This window comes from Camelus bactrianus, chromosome 30 (assembly GCF_048773025.1).
Source record: "Camelus bactrianus isolate YW-2024 breed Bactrian camel chromosome 30, ASM4877302v1, whole genome shotgun sequence".
In the NCBI taxonomy this organism is placed as follows: Eukaryota; Metazoa; Chordata; class Mammalia; order Artiodactyla; family Camelidae; genus Camelus; species Camelus bactrianus.
In genome coordinates this window covers 13,414,481-13,430,728 of record NC_133568.1, presented here as the reverse complement: position 1 = coordinate 13,430,728, position 16,248 = coordinate 13,414,481, and the positions used below count along the sequence as shown (strand labels likewise).

The following is a 16,248-nucleotide window of genomic DNA, read 5'->3' as shown; positions in this document are numbered from 1 at the left end:
AAACAATGTTGATGAATAAAATTTATGTGACACCAAAATACTAGTAACAATGAAATCTAAAGGAGGAAGAGGCAGACAAAATAATGACATCTTAAATTCCCCATTAGGTTATCATATTTTAGAAGTATAGATTTATGTAACTATTTTTATCAATTTAGTTAACTGCCTATAAAATCTGTAATAGTGTTTCTATCTTCTTAGTTACTCTAAAAATTAAAACTTAAAATTATATAGAAGATACAGACAAAGAAAACATCAAAAGGGTATTAAAATAAAAGTCAGACATATAAAATAAGACAGGAAATAATCACAATAATAATAAATAATTTAAATGCTTATTCTGTGCCAGACAATATCCTAAGTGCTTTAAATCCTCTAGTTAATTTTAATCTTCATACAACTTTATATGTCTAGCTAGTAAACGGTACCAGTATTCAAACTCAAGACTGTTTCAAAACTCATGACAATAATTTAAATTATGTGTGACAATAAATAAGTGAAACCCTCCTTAGAAAAGGCAAAGTACTTCAAATTGGGTAGATATGAACAAACACAGAAGATACTAAACGCTACTGAAAGACATACCTAAAACTCTTTACATACTGAACAGAGTAGTATTAAAACATAAAATGAAAGACATGAGAAATAAAATGGGGTATTTACAGAAATAATGCAGAGTTAGAAAACCACTTAATTTCACGAGTATAATAAACTGGAATACTAAAACCAGGTAAGAAAGAAAACAAAAAGTCCACAGTCTCATTTTGAACATACAGCAACAATCTTATATAGCGGTAAACTGAATTTCACAGGATATTATTAATTTCATGTTATTGTAGTGAAAAATGCCTGCCTTGAAACAACAATCCATAGAGTGACAAAATTCTAGAGGCAGTAAATACTTTTAAAACTCACAAAAAAGTACAAATTTTAAGCTTTTATAGAAAATAGCACAGTAAAGTATTAATAGTATGCTATTTGTATACTATTTGTACTATTTGCAATACTGTACACTAGTCTGTATTCAAAAGTATCTATAATTAATGTGTACGTGTTTATTTCATAATGACAAGTTTTATTTTAAAAGAAAGCAAATATAAATGTGTATATATATACACATATATGTGTGAATATGGGTGTGTGTGCATATATATAAACATATATGTTAAAGAACATTTTAAAACTATAATACTGGCATCAGTCATCAATTCCTGGACTCTGTTTTCCATGAGGATGCATCAATTTGGATATTTCTTCAAATATTTTTTTAATATATTAAGGAAATATCCAGAATGATCTAGAGTGTCCCTTTTACAAACCATTTTGAATCTCACCATCCAAAATAAATAGTTACTTATGTTCCTTGTTATCTTTCTAATTTATGAGCTTCTTTATAGGGAACAAAATCAATAAATTTACCTCCAGGTATAAAAAGAAGTAGAACATTTTTTTTGTCCTAAAATTACCTTCAAGCTTCAAAAGCATTCTCCTAGGTATAGTATTCTTGAATTTGTTGAACATGACCATGCTCCACTTACTACCATCCTTCATGGCCATGAACTTGATTGTGCCCCTTTTCATCCATCATTTTTCCGAACTGAAAATTTCTCATCTGATCTTACTATTTCATTTATTTGACCATTTCTGTTAACCTTTCAGTCTTCTCTGTTTTATGGCTTTAATGGAATGTACTGGAGAGAACCATGAACTCTACTCCAAGTACAGAAGCATTATGAGTTCTATTCAGAGATTTAACAAAATTATATAATCCTGTTTTTTCAATTTTATCATGATTATCTTTGGCATTTGATTGACCTTTTGAACTGCACTCTACACTGAACTGTCTTCAAGGAATAACTGACGTAGATTCAGATATATTTTTTCCCCAGACAAAAATAATAACAGAGAAATTCATCTCATCAGCATAGTTTGGATTACATTTCCCCCAATACGTTACTTACACTTTCTACAGCTGAAATTTATCCTCTATTATTTTTCCTATTCTCACAGCACTACAAAATATTCTTGTAGAACACAGCCATCTCACCAGTGAGAACAGATTCAGAGTCATCTGCAAACTTATAGATCTGTCTCAGTGCCATCCTCATGGCCCACCTTCTCCTCCAGACACACATTACTCCAGTCAGGATAACTGGAGCCATGATAGAGTATCTTTTCCTCTACTTTTGGCTTAGTCCAGCCTCGTGCTCTGATGCTAATCCTGTGTATCAGAGGGGAATTTCAAGAACTTGAGCAAGTGCTACAGGTGAGAAGATTCATTCCTCCTGGATCATGTCTAGCCTACTCTGACTTCCTGCCCCACTCCCCCTACTCCCTCCCATTCTTCTATATGTCCAAGCCCCTACCTTCTACTCCAGTTTTGGTAACAGGTCTGTGTACATTGCCTGTTAACCCTACTTTTTGTTTGGTTGGTTTTTGAATGTGAATGCCTTGCCTTACTCTTATGAACCTCCTGTTTCTTTTTCTAGTGGCCACATTGGTCTTCCTTTTCTTGAAGTAGTGCTTAAGAGTCACCTGAAAGATTCTGATTCTTGGCCCCAACTCTATGACTCTGATTCAGCAGGTGAGGGCAAGGTGAACAAATCTGCATTTTTAACAAGCGATGCCAATGCTGCCAACCTGGAGACCATCCCTTGAGAATTACACAACTTCTACAATTTCACTCTGTTTCTCGCTTGCCAGAGGCGCCCCTGATGATTCACCTTCGGATCAGCTTATTTGTGTTGTCGTGATGGGCTTCTCCGTATCTAAAGGTCCTACTCTTTCCTCCGACCACTGTATCAGACAGGGAAGCAACAGCTACTCTAGTTCTGCTTCCTTAAAATGATGATGAAGGTGGTGATGATGACACTGAGCTTCAATTTCTTCATCTTAAAGATGAAATAAACAGAGCACTTCCCTGACAGAGTGCTGAGACTGTTAAATGAGGAAGCACAGCACCTCACACAATGCCTGGCACCTAACATATATGCCCAATAAATGTGGGTCACAATAACATCAATGCAGATGACGATGCAACCTATCACTAATTCAATGGATTGACCAACTGATTAGTTTCTGGAGATACAATCGTGGACAAAACAGGTAAGGACTCTCTACTCTGGGGAAGACAGAAGCAGTGAATGAGTACAGAGATAGTAACAGATTGCAGTAAGTACTACAAAGGGAGTAATACCAGGATGGTGGAACAGAGTAACTGAGAGGAGGCTGATTTAGTCAGAATGGACAGGGATGAGCCCCAGGAGAGGGTGGCCTTGGTGATACGATCTGGGCGAGGAGCCAGCTCCATGAAGAGCTGTGGGAAGACAACTCCAGACATGGGAAGCCACCCCAAAATGTTTTGAGATGGGAAATTGGTTTGTTCAAGGACAAGGCAGGAGGCCAGCGTCAGTGGAGCCTATGAACAGAGGTAGAATGTGATGAAGTTAGAAAAGTAAATGCAAGCTAAATCCTACAGAAGTCAGTGGGATGCGGTAATGAGTTTTTAGTTTAGTCTAAGAGAAATGGAAGGACCTTGGGGGTTTTAATTTCTAAGAAGGGACATCCTAGGTTCTGATTAACCTGCTAACAGATCATTCTGGGTGAGAAATGGGTTACAGTACTAGGCAAGACAAAGCAAGACAGGAGGTTATAGGTCTGGTCCAGATAACAGATGAGAGTAGTTGAATTTAGGGTAAGGGAAGTCAGGATAGAGAAAAGTGGGTAGATTAGAAATACATCCTGGAGGTTGAACTATTATGGATTTAATGTAAAGTATAAGGTAAGGAGGGCCCAAAGCTGACTGGGTTTAATATATTACGACACTGAGTACAGATTCATTAAACCAAACTCTCTTTACTTATTTTGAAACTTTTCATAAGCATTATATATGTGAATGATGAATATTCCTTATTATCCACAGCTAACTTAATTGTGAATATTTTCTAGGTGATTTTCTTAATAATTTATAATGTTGACATTTTTCGTAGTCATTGGTAAAGTGTAAATCATGGTAGATACTTCTTAAAAGCTCCCTCAAGAAAGCCTATAATATTTTTAGCTCAATTTGTTTTTAAAATAATCAAATAGAGTATTTATTAAATGCTTTATATGTACGAGATGCTAGTTCATGCCAATTCCCCAGACTATAAAGCCCACTCAAACCAGCAAAACTCATTGACCTTCTCTCACGAATCCCGCTTCTGCAACTTTGGTTTATTGATCCTGTATTTTATTGCTCTAAGATCTGGCATTCTTAGAGTCACCTCTTTTTTATCATAGTTTCTCTCTCCTTGAGTTTCCCTGAAACATCAGGAGGTGATCAGAGCTGTCCAACTTATAAGATCTAAATGAGACTTGCTATTCTGAGTTTGAGTAATTAAGCAGAAATGAGTGTGACTGAACAGATACCCACTGTTAGTAACAATAATGACAAAAATGCCACTTTCCAAGTACCTGCTCTATCTACTCTCCAGGCACTGCCCTGGAGTTGCACTGAACATGTATCATTTCACTTAGTCTAATCTTCATCACAACGCTGCTGGTTGGGTGTCACTAGTCCATTGCACGTATGATGCTCGGATCAAGTGATGTGTTCACGACTACTCATCCAGTAACCCCATCACGTATAAACTGGAGTAGACTGGAGGAGCAGACAGAAGAGCAAGACGGTGGAAGGAGGGCATGTGGATAGAATGAAGGATGAGACTCATAATCATACAAATGCTCCCAATTTTAGGGGAGATGCTGATAAGCATTAAGTGTCCCTTAAAGCATTCAGCCAAAAGGAAGAAAACCAAACTGTTTGCAGTGGAAGTGAAAAATGAGAACAGACTTGCTCCTCTGTTTACATGCAAGGCCATAAAGAGGTGCGGGAGAGAAAAACTCACTCATTGATACCTTCTGCTGAGGCCAGAATTTCATTTCTGATTATACTCTTATTGTTTTAAATATCAAAGAAGGAAAGTGTCCCTCCTTTCACTCTACATTCTTGCATACATCTATACAGTGACCCTGTGTGGTCTTAATTCCCAAGGAATTTTACAACCTGAATTATCATTCTAAAGGAGAATCACAATACCACATGCACAGTCCTCACCTCTATCTGGCTAACCATCCTTTAAGAATCACACTCACACACCCACCCACCCACAATCCCGCAGCTCAATGAAGTTTCTTTTGTTTACATGTACTGCAAATCAGTGATAAAGTATTATTATGGAGAATTCAGCAGTTGGATTTGCTATTTCTTGAATATCGGTAAGAACACACCAAGGGAAAATTGAATTACATAATTTAATCACCAGGACTAATTATTTTCTTTGCTGGTCCTCTAAAGAAGCAGTAGAAGCAAACCCACAAATACCACATTTATTTTTCTTAGCAGGAGGGAAGCACTGGGCGGTGATTAAAATGGCACCATGTTGTTTCCTACAAAATGTGTAATGGGTCTGAACTGCGAGAATAAAACATCGGCTACACCCATTAACCGTGGTAAAAATCTCCTTTCAGCTGGGGAGGCAGTTTCCACAGAAATGTATATGGTACGTGGCAATTACATATAAGCTACATTGGGGCAGCCTTACTGCTGATAATAGGATATTCTTCACCTGAAGCACTCTTGCATCCTCCAAACTGAAAGGATGAAAAATAAATTACTTAACTCTACAGTCTTTGCTAACTGCACACAGCATTTCCCAAACATTAGCCTGTTAGAGATTGTGAGGAGACTGTAGGGTGCATCTGTTTAACGTTGTTTGATCCAACATTTCCCAAGTTGAGGTGACCACAGAGGATTTTGTTTGTTTTGTTTCATTTTTGTTAGGAATACCTCATAATAAAGATACATTTGGGGGGATGCTGCTGCACAAGAACGTTTACCCTTCATCTTTACGAGACGTCTCACTTGATTTTGCAGATGCTGCATCTTTAACTTCATGCATTTTGTTCATACTGAACTTGAAACCAAACTGTGCTTCACAAGGGGTAAATAGTAAAATACTTCTATTGTGATTTAGAAAATTTTGTCACGTCTTAATTGTAGTGCAGTTAAAACTTCATGCATAGAAAAAGCTTTTCTGAACCCTAAGAATATGGATACAATGAAAAAGACTTGGAGTGTGAGGATTATGCACAACTTTTTGTTGTTGTTCTGTGTTTTTTTATTTTTTCTGTAACAAGAAGGACTAAATGAGTAAGACGATTTTTCTTCCACCTACTGAAATTCAACATTTAGGATGAAAATCTAAATTCAATTCTGAGAAAACTGTGCATTTCTTACATATGTCTTAAATGTTTCATCCATGCCAACTAGTATGCAAGATACTGGGGACATGAAAATGACTAAGATATAGCCCCTCCCTGTGAGAAACCAACTTCAGCTATGTGATTACAACCTACGGTATGAATTTCTGCGTAAACTGCTTACCCAAAGCATTAAGTGTTAGCAGTGAAATTAACAAGGAAGTTAGGGCAGCAGAGGGAAGGGAGGGGGTTGCTGCAAGGGTGCACACTGTGTCAGATCTAGTGATCAAAGAGCAGTGTGCATGCATGACACACAGTCAGTTAAAGAGTGTAACAAAGCATGAAAAACCACGCTTTGTGGACTCACTTTCACCCAGGCAGCCAATGACCTCATGTTGCCCTGAGCAGTTCCCCTGTGGCATTCCATTGAGTCTGTTCCTAGCAAAATGGCATAGTTCACCTCACACACATATGCCCATAAAAAGTCACTACAATTTAGTAATAAAAACACAAATAACCCAGATTAACATGAAGAAAGGATCCAAACATATTTTTTTCAAGAAAAAAATATAAATGGCCCATAAACCGATTGAAAAAAATACTCAACCTCATTAGTCATCGGGGAAATACAAACCAAACCTATAATGAGCTATCACTATACATCCAACAGGCTGGCTAGAATTAAAAAGTTAGCTAATAACAAGTATTGGTGAGAATGTAGAGAAATAGAAATCATCATATATGGCTGGTGGGAATGTAAAATAGTACAGCCACTTTGCAAAACGTTCTGGTTGTACCTCAAATGATTAAACATAGAGTTACCATGACTCAGCAATTCCACTCCTAGGTATACACCCAAGAGAATTAAAAACATAGGTTCACACAAACACTTGTATACTCATGTTTACACAGAATTATTCAGAAAAGGCAAAAGATAAAGACAATCCTAATGTCCCTCAGTTAATGAGTGGATAAATAAAACATGGTATATCTATACTATGGAATATTATTTGACCATAGAAGGAATGAAGTAGGTATTTACCACAACAAGGATGAACCTTGATTATGCTAAGTGAAAGAAACCAGTCATGAAACATAACATATTCTATGATTTTGTTTATGTGAAATGCCTACAATAGGGAAACCTACAGAGACAGAAAGGAGACTGATGGTTGCTTCAGGCTGTGGGTAAGCTAGGGGAAAGAGAGAATTAAGAAGACAGGGGAGTGACAGCTAAAGGGTAGGAGGTAACAAAGGTATTCTAAAACTGACCTGTGGTCAGATGAGTCACACATCTGTATTGTGCTGAAAACCATTAAGTTGTACACTTTAAATGCAGAATTGTATAGAATGTGAATTATAATGCATAATATTCAATAAAGCTTTTTTTTAAAGCATTAGGCAAGAGAATTATTGCATTTTAATACACATTTGTCAAATGAATGAATGAATCAACCAATGTACGGATAGAAACTCCAAAAGCTTTAATAGAATCCACCATTTTAAGGCCTCCATTTCCAAGTTGGTGCTTTTTGCCTTTAGGTACACTGCCACCAAGTGGTGCTGGGAGCCTTGGACTTACGGTGTGAATTTTAGGTATATGAATAGCAGGTACGCTTTGGAGGTATTCTGCTCAGATATACCAGATTATATTAAAGATGAGTCCACACCTAACTATGTAATATTACCTTAACATTACTGAAATGAGTATACCTATATATATTAGATAATAAATCAGAAAGTATAAAGTACATAAGGAAATATCCTTCCTCCCTAGTCTTTAAAAACTGGGAAGCACGACTGATGCTAACTCTCGCAAACTTTTATAATTAAAACACTCTGATTTACTTGGAGTCCTATTACAGAGTAATGGTAACTCCTTCTGGGGTAACGTGTGCTTTTGGTGCTTCAGAAAAACTTTGGCATGAAATGCCCTTTTAGGCAACTTTCCACCACTGTCAGCAGTTCTCCTCCTTCTAAACCACAGATGGTCAATTCACCTTGCTGAGACTGTTAGGGCTAATTAAAATCAGAGCCTTAGATTGCCTTTTTAATGCTCTGAATTAGTACATAGCCTTTTCCTTTCCCTCTGGGGCCTCTACTTCCTTCATCTGCCCGAGATTAAAAAATAGATCATAATAATCTTGAGGATAAATGCAAAACGTTGTTCAAACTGTTATCTCCAAAAGAAGAGGGAAGGAGAGTAGAAATCCCCAAAGTGGGCCTTCAAATAAATATCTGTATAATGAACAAATAAACCCGATCACTCATCCAACCAGTGTCTCCACTATAACTGCAATAGTAATACCAAATTGTTTTATTACCAACAGCCTGAATTTACCATTTTTCTTCTTCTAATACGCATATGCATCCAACATAATCTTCTAAACGTCATTTTGGATGAAGCTTTTGCATACTCTACTGACAGTGGTGATCTCAGGTGAGGAAAGTAACACAGTCACAAGAGGAAGCAGCTAATAGATGGTTCTGAATTTTTCAAATTTAATTCTGCCTTTATGCCCTTGTATCCTACATTTGGGGTCATATCTCTACATGGAAACTAATTTCAGTATGACCCATTTGGCAACTACCTTGTGAAGGATAATCAATATAAACTTATCTAAGGCACAACTTTTATGACTGTGATCATTGAATGCATCTGGGTGAGAGGGGTCACTACTAATAAAGGCCAATTACACATACACATGAAATTTAAGGACTGCTACTTAGGCAGAAGCAGTGATGTTGTAAATTCAGAAGAACTTTATTCAAAGAGTCACGCATTGTAACAAAAGGATAAATATTATCTGAATATATTTTATGATAACTCTTTTCCATTCATGGCTAAGAACCTAAGCCTAAAACCAAAAATGGGTAACCCCAGCAAGTCTTATAAATGAGGCAACTAAACACTGTAATGGGAGGTGAATGTGCCACTTACTTTCCAAACAAATGGATGGCTCAATTGTCTGCTTGGCCAGTTAAACCTGCTCAGAAAGTAGCAACAAATGACACATATGCTTCAGAAAAAAATTGTAAAACTAAAGCATATATAAAAAATAAAAGGAAATAAAGCCATATCAATTTTTTAATTCAGGTACAGTTAATTTACAATGTTTCAGGTGAATAGCAAAGTGATTCAGTTATATATATATGCATGTGTGTGTGTGTTTGTGTGTGTATGTATATATTATTCCTTTTCAGATTCTTTTCCATTATAGGTTATTACAAGATACTGAATATTGTCTCCTGGGCTACATAGTAGGTCCTTGTTGTTTATCTATTTTACATATTATAGTATGTATCTGTTAATCCCTAATTTATCCCTACCCCCCACCATTCCCCTTTGGTAACCATGTTTGTTTTTATGTCTGTGAGTCTCTTTTTTTTTTTTTTTTTAACTTTTTTTAATTGAGTTACAGTCATTTTACAATGTTGTGTCAAATTCCAGTGTATTTCTGTTTTGTAAGTAAGTTCCTTTGATCATTTTTTTCAAGGTTCCACATACAAGTGGTATCATATGCTATTCATCTTTCTCTTTCTGGCTTACTTCACTTAGTATGACAATCTCTAGGTCCATCCATGTTGCTGCAAATGGCATTATTTCACTCACTCATTTTGAAGCCATATCAATTTTTAATTATCATGTTTCTTACCACTACTGGACATATCTGAGAGTTGATGCAGTGTGTAAACATTTACATGCTTATTGTAGTAAAGTGAATTTATAGAGCATATCTAAGAACTGGCTTAGAAAAAGAATAAGCATATTTTCCATGGTTAATGATAATACTATGAAAATTGAGACAAATCATTTAAAATGATAGGATATAAAATGAAGGTGGTACCTATACTTAAAAATCTCTAAATAAACAGACGATGATATTGAAGAAAAATAACATAAGTGAACATTAAATTTATGGAGATATTACAACTATACATAATCAATTGTATAAATGAAGAAATGGGTTTTGATTCATTGCTCTTGTAAGAGGGACTTTTTTTCATCCTCCAAATTTAAGATTGTCAGTACTAAAAATATGTAAGAAATGTTGGTAATGTAATTCTCTACTGTAGCTCATGTCTGTATAAAATGGATCAAGAAGCTTTTTAACAGATGAATGCATAGAATAACTATTCTTTCTGTGGTGAATAAGTCTGCTTGCCATAACAAAATACCATAGACTGGGTGGCTTACATAACAGAAATTGAATTTTTCACAGTTCTGGGGCTGGAAGTCTAAGATCACGCTGCCAGCAGGGCTGGTTTCTAGTGAGACCTGTCTCCTCGGCTGGCAGGTGCTGGCTTCTCTCCAGGTCCCTCCACGGCAGCTCCTGTGTGTGTGCACTGGGTGGCCTGACATCTCTTCCTCTTCTTATAAGGACACTGCTTCTATCGGGTTTCTACCCTCATGACCTCATTTGCCTTAAAAACTTCCTTAAAGGTCCTATCTCCAAATACAGTCATGGTGGGGATTAACACCTCAACATATAAATTTGAGGGTGGTACGTTTCAGTCCATAGCAGTGGTGTATGAAAAAACCAAGAATCTCAATGGAGAGTTGATGAAATATTTTGATAGAAAGTTAGGTAATTCATGCACAGTGCACATTTTTAGAAATAGAGAATATATGTGTATTGTGTATATATGTGTATACTATGTTTATGCATGTACATATACATGTGTATATACATATATATTATATATTAAATACAGTGAATATTCTGAATCCACTGCCAACAGGCTTGAACATACCTGTGTAAGGCAAACATGCTCGAGTCAGTAATGAAAGCCCTTCTGAACACATTCCTAAAGGGTAACACCTGGACCCTAGTCCCTTAGGAAGGTGTTTCAGGCAGGGGTAATACCTGTCTCAGAGGACTTCCTCTCAAAGGTGTTTACTTGGGAGTATAAACTCAAGCACCACATGGAGTATATGTGCCTTGTGCTGGGTGAAAGATATGAATTCAAGTTTGGTTTCAAGTTTTCAATTACGTATGAAGGGCCAACCCAGCGACTTACCTGTGTCCTACAAAGCCAGTTTGGGACACTTCTAGCCAACAGTTCTCTAGGAAGGTGATAAGGCAAATAATTGAGAAAACCTAGATACAAAGGTAAACTTCTAATAGTATATTGTTTATATTGCTGCAGGCTGCTTCAAAAGGAATTCTAGAATCTTTTCTAGAACATTCAAAAATATTTTCATCTTCTCCTTGATGTTAGACCTAATGGCTTTCACTGAAGAGTGAACTTTCCACCCGTCTCCCTCTGGGTGTATGTGGACAGTGTACAGAGTTTGTGCAAGGTCGAGCCCTTCACTGGTTAAAGATCAAACACCTTTTTAAAGTATGCATTTCTGCCCAGATTCAGACAATGAATCACTTTAGACTGAAGGCAGTGCCAAATCTCCTGAAAGTTTATAAAGGGTTGTCTCACTGTATGCAGAGAGGTGGCGTATGAGGGTAAAGATGGGTAGACGGAGGAAAGGTTCAAAAATGGTGATTATAACTCTTGAGTGAGAAAGCTGGATATTATAAAAATAAGAATGGGCAGAATGCCGTTCTTTAGTTTTTTTTTTTTTAAACTAGAGTTTAAAAAATCATCATGGCACTAGAGATGAAACAAAGTATAAGCTGCCAACAGTATTCAGAGAGCCTCCCTCTGCAGCCTCGTCTTCAGAACTCCTCCTGTCACCACTGCTTTAGACTCTATCTTTTATGAGAGCAGGGACTATCAACTCTCCACAGCTTCACAGATGCCATGTTTACATGCAACACGGAAAAAAATCTGACTCAGAAGGCGATAAAGCAACTAACTGTATGAATCTGTAACTACACTTCTACTGCATCAGAGCCAGACTCCAAGGCTTTTTGTAGCCCTCCCCAAATCTAGTGCAGTGCATGTACTCAAAATATGTCTACCAATGCTGTATTGATCGTTACTATAATAGGTCAGGAGTATTATGTGAATGGCTATTATTAAAAAATACATCTGTAAATTAAAATATCTTCTTTATATTATACAAGGCTGTCCTTAATCCTGTATTATATAGATTTCTCCAACAGGTTTACTGATTATGGTACTTTGTTTTAATTTTTTAACTTAAATGCTTTAAATTATATCTAACATACATTTACTCTGAAACTCTTAAGGAAGACCACAGCACTTCTCTTTATCTTGTTGTATATAAAATTATATCCTAATTGAGAAGTCTGTTAGTTTATGCAGGTTCACAGTCAAAGCCAGTCTAAGGGTAAGAAAGGATCACGAGTCGAAAGGCAAAACAGGAGTCTGATAAATGCATGATTAAAGCTTATAAGCACAAGCTTGGATTTCTTGTGGGATTTTATCTTATGACGAACTTAAATTATGCTTAAATTCTTAAAAGAGATGAAAAGTAAATTTGAATAACACTGAGAATAAAATTATTTTGTCCTTATAAAAAAAGTAATAAATTCTGTTTTCCATATAAACTCAGTCTTGCAGGATGAGCTTAACTTTATATCAGAATAGTCAAAGACTGAATCAAAGATCTTATATCAACACTTATTTTAAAGCCTGGGTAAAATACGTAAAGGAGCATTACAACCACATCCCAAATTAAACCATGCCTTCTACAGTAGTTATAAATCATATTAAGTCTGTGGAAAATCCTTAAAATGTATATCCAGTTATCAAGAGAATTCAGGAAAAAAAGAAAGAAAGAAAACCGAGATAGAAACACAGCTCTATATTTAAAATTTAATAATGTTTCTAACTTACCTATTCAACATATAATCTGTAACTAGATTTTTAGAAATAGGATGGTTCATTTAGAATAAAAATGGAAGTCTAAAGGCAACAAATCCAGCAGCCATAAAGAAAGACTTGGTACCCCATATAAAATTTAAAACCAAACCAAACCAAAATCAAAACAACAACAACAAAATACACACACACAGAGCATACAGAGCATAATTACTACTCTTTCTATATAAAGAGTTCTGGCAAATCAACAAAATAAAGATGAATATTTCAATAAATGTATAAAGATCAAAAAGACTGAAAGTCAGTCACAAAACAGAAAATACCAATGTCCAGTAACCATAAAAATAATCTGAACGTAGTAGGGATGCAAAATAGAACAAAGAGACTCAATTTTATAAAATTATTAGATACACATATAATGGAAAAATGTACTCTTTTGTGAGGGGCAATTTTTTTGCAATGCTGGTGAGAACATCAACTTTTCTTTGGCACTTTCCTTTAGGATATAAGCAAAGAAATGATGAAGATATAAGAATAATCAGCTCAGTGTTTGCCTTTTCTAAAACTAAAATTTGGAAACAAAATTAATGCTCAGCAATCAAGAACTGGAGAATATGCAGCTGTGCACAGGAACACACAGAGGAAGATGCCCTGAATGTCACTGTGTGCACATATGTGTATGTCCATACATATATTTCTTGACTAGTTTATCCTCAGGAATCAGAATTTATATACATTTGACTTTAGATATCAATGAAGCATTACATGTCTAAACATGTGCATTAATTTGGTATAAGATTTGACCTCAGGTATTTGCAATTAGAGGTTTACTTATGATCGCTATAAATTCTAGCTCATCCCATAACCCCATTTGTCTTATGATCAGTAACACACATTACAGGATAATTTCTACAGTAGTTGTTTGGCCTTACTGTACAAATAATGTCACAAATGTGAAAGCTCTTCGTTTCGCCAAAAAACTACCATATAAAATAAGAGTAAATTAAATTGTTGCCATTTTAAATATAGCTGATTTTAGTTAGAATAATGCTACTTCTAAAACCAAAGAATTAGGGCCCTTTGTCTATCTTAGTTTAATATTTATGACTTGATCAAAGAACAACTTCATTGCCTCACCCATCATATATGTGATTACCCTGTGTGCAGATGAAAGCATTTTCTGAATAAACTTTAAAGCCAAATGCAAACTTTAAAGCAAAACAGATAGTATAATAATATTAAGATATAGGTTAGCAGATATAATCAGTATACTGTAGCTTTTCATTTCTACTGAGTAATTTTTAAAGAGCCAATGATTTTTCCCAGATCATGCTTTAAAAGGTAGAAAAGTTTTATCCCAGAGGAAAAAATTCAAAGACTGGTAAACAACTTTTTGTTGTTGTTACAGGAAAAAGCAATCAAAATTCAAAATGTTAAGGCATTTTCTCCAAACTACATATTTTGTTTGATTTTGTAACTATCACATATAAGAATTATTTGTTTGCAATGATACATGCTGACCTTGTCTATCTAAATTTAATGAGCCTACCCGTGCCTCTTAAATGTATTTAAATTAGATTCTTGCTATGCAAGTTTTCTTTAGATGTGTTTGATTTTAACAGTTCACTTTCAACATAATATCTACAGTATTTACCTATTAACTAAACAATTTTACCAGCCCATCTAAATTTAACGTCAGAAGCCCTGCCGTCTCAGATGACATCTAACTTTTCTATTCAACTACATATTGTTTTGTACAATGTCTCTCATTCAATTTCTTCATTTATTTCCCCCAGATAGTTTGGAACATCTCATTTGCTATTTAACATTTTTGTTAAATAATAATATTTGATAGGTTTCAGTTACATACCTGGAATAATTAGACCAAAGAGTGATGTATCTGGATTTTAATCGACAAGCAAGTGTTCAGACACTGCATTTAACCCCTGTGCAACTAATCAACACAGAGCAAGGGTGGATGCGGATTACTGGGGCTTTGCAATCTCACACTGATAAACACAGGAAGCAATTCGGGAGATAAGCGTTTAAAGTGGCACAATAATGTATTTTGAAGGATACAATGTAAACTCATCTCAAGTCATTAACTTACCCAAGACTGTGAGCTCGGCAGAGGCACTGACATTCTCATTTTTATATGTGACAACACAGGTGTAAGTTCCACTGTCATCATCTGTCACATTGGAGATGAGTAAGTTGCTTCCACCCAATAAAGAATACTTTCTGGACCTGTAAGACAGAAGATGTATGAAATTAGAGCACAGGTTAACATGTATCTATCAGGCAAAATATTCAAAGGTTTAAATGAACTCCATAAAAACCCGAATTTTAAAATTGTGAGGGGGAAAAAAAAAGCAATTTCATGGCAGCTTGTTAACATGGCATTTATTGATCAAAAAATCCCTTCAAGATAAACCACTCCCATTAGAAGACTGTGTGCTGTGATCAAAGAAATGAAGTAGATTACTTGGAGCTAATGTTAATACTAAAAAGAATCTTAGAGATCACCTGGTTCAATTCTCCCTTTTTGGGTTTGAGAACCACACATCCAGAGAAGTGATTCCCCACAGGGGAAGTCAGTGTCCTGTGTCCTGACATCCAATTTAGTCATCTTTGTACAAAGTCCCATTTCCTACTGCACCGTGCATGCTCAGCTATATTAAGAGAACACATCCTCACATGCTGAAGCTGAAGCCGCCTTTCTTGCATGCTTTAATATTCTTAGAAGTATTGTGATACCAGGCCATGTATGTTGTTATGTAAATAAATATTTAAGGTAGCTGAAATTTAAAGATTAACTTATTGCCTACGACCCTATCTCACCATAGAATATAAATGTGTTAAAAAGAAGCACACCAGACCTCAAAATCAATGAAATTAATTTCTTAAGTGAAATCCCATCCATTTTAACCAAACTGTTTCAGACTAAGTGTTCCATTCTATTAAGAGTTTATTTTCTAACTATGCCAGTAATATATATCAATGTCCGGTAATTTAAAGTCATCCAAGTTCTTCTGTCTTTATCTTTAGTATTTGTTACAGCTGGGATGGTGAGAGATATAACTGGAACTAAAAAAAAAAAAAAAAAAAAAATTACAGACCCTATAATGACATGCTATCTATCTGAATTCAGAAAATTTTGGTTTCTTAAGACATATTTCACTCTCTGTATCACTTCAGTAGGATGAGATCATCCAAAGTATCTTTGCTGAAGGCTCTTTGAGAAAGATCATCTCAAGG

At 35.6% G+C, this 16,248-nt stretch overlaps 1 protein-coding gene across 3 annotated transcripts in view; it reads right to left on the bottom strand.

Annotated features, from left to right (window-relative positions):
• DCC (DCC netrin 1 receptor) overlaps positions 1 to 16,248 on the bottom strand; it is a 985,342-nt gene that overhangs the window by 486,750 nt on the left and 482,344 nt on the right. For all 3 annotated transcript variants that reach the window (XM_010961349.3, XM_045521525.2, XM_074355181.1), the window contains exon 5: positions 15,101 to 15,237. In XM_010961349.3, coding sequence (XP_010959651.2) covers positions 15,101 to 15,237 — 137 coding nt within the window. The remainder of the gene's footprint in view (positions 1 to 15,100; positions 15,238 to 16,248) is intronic.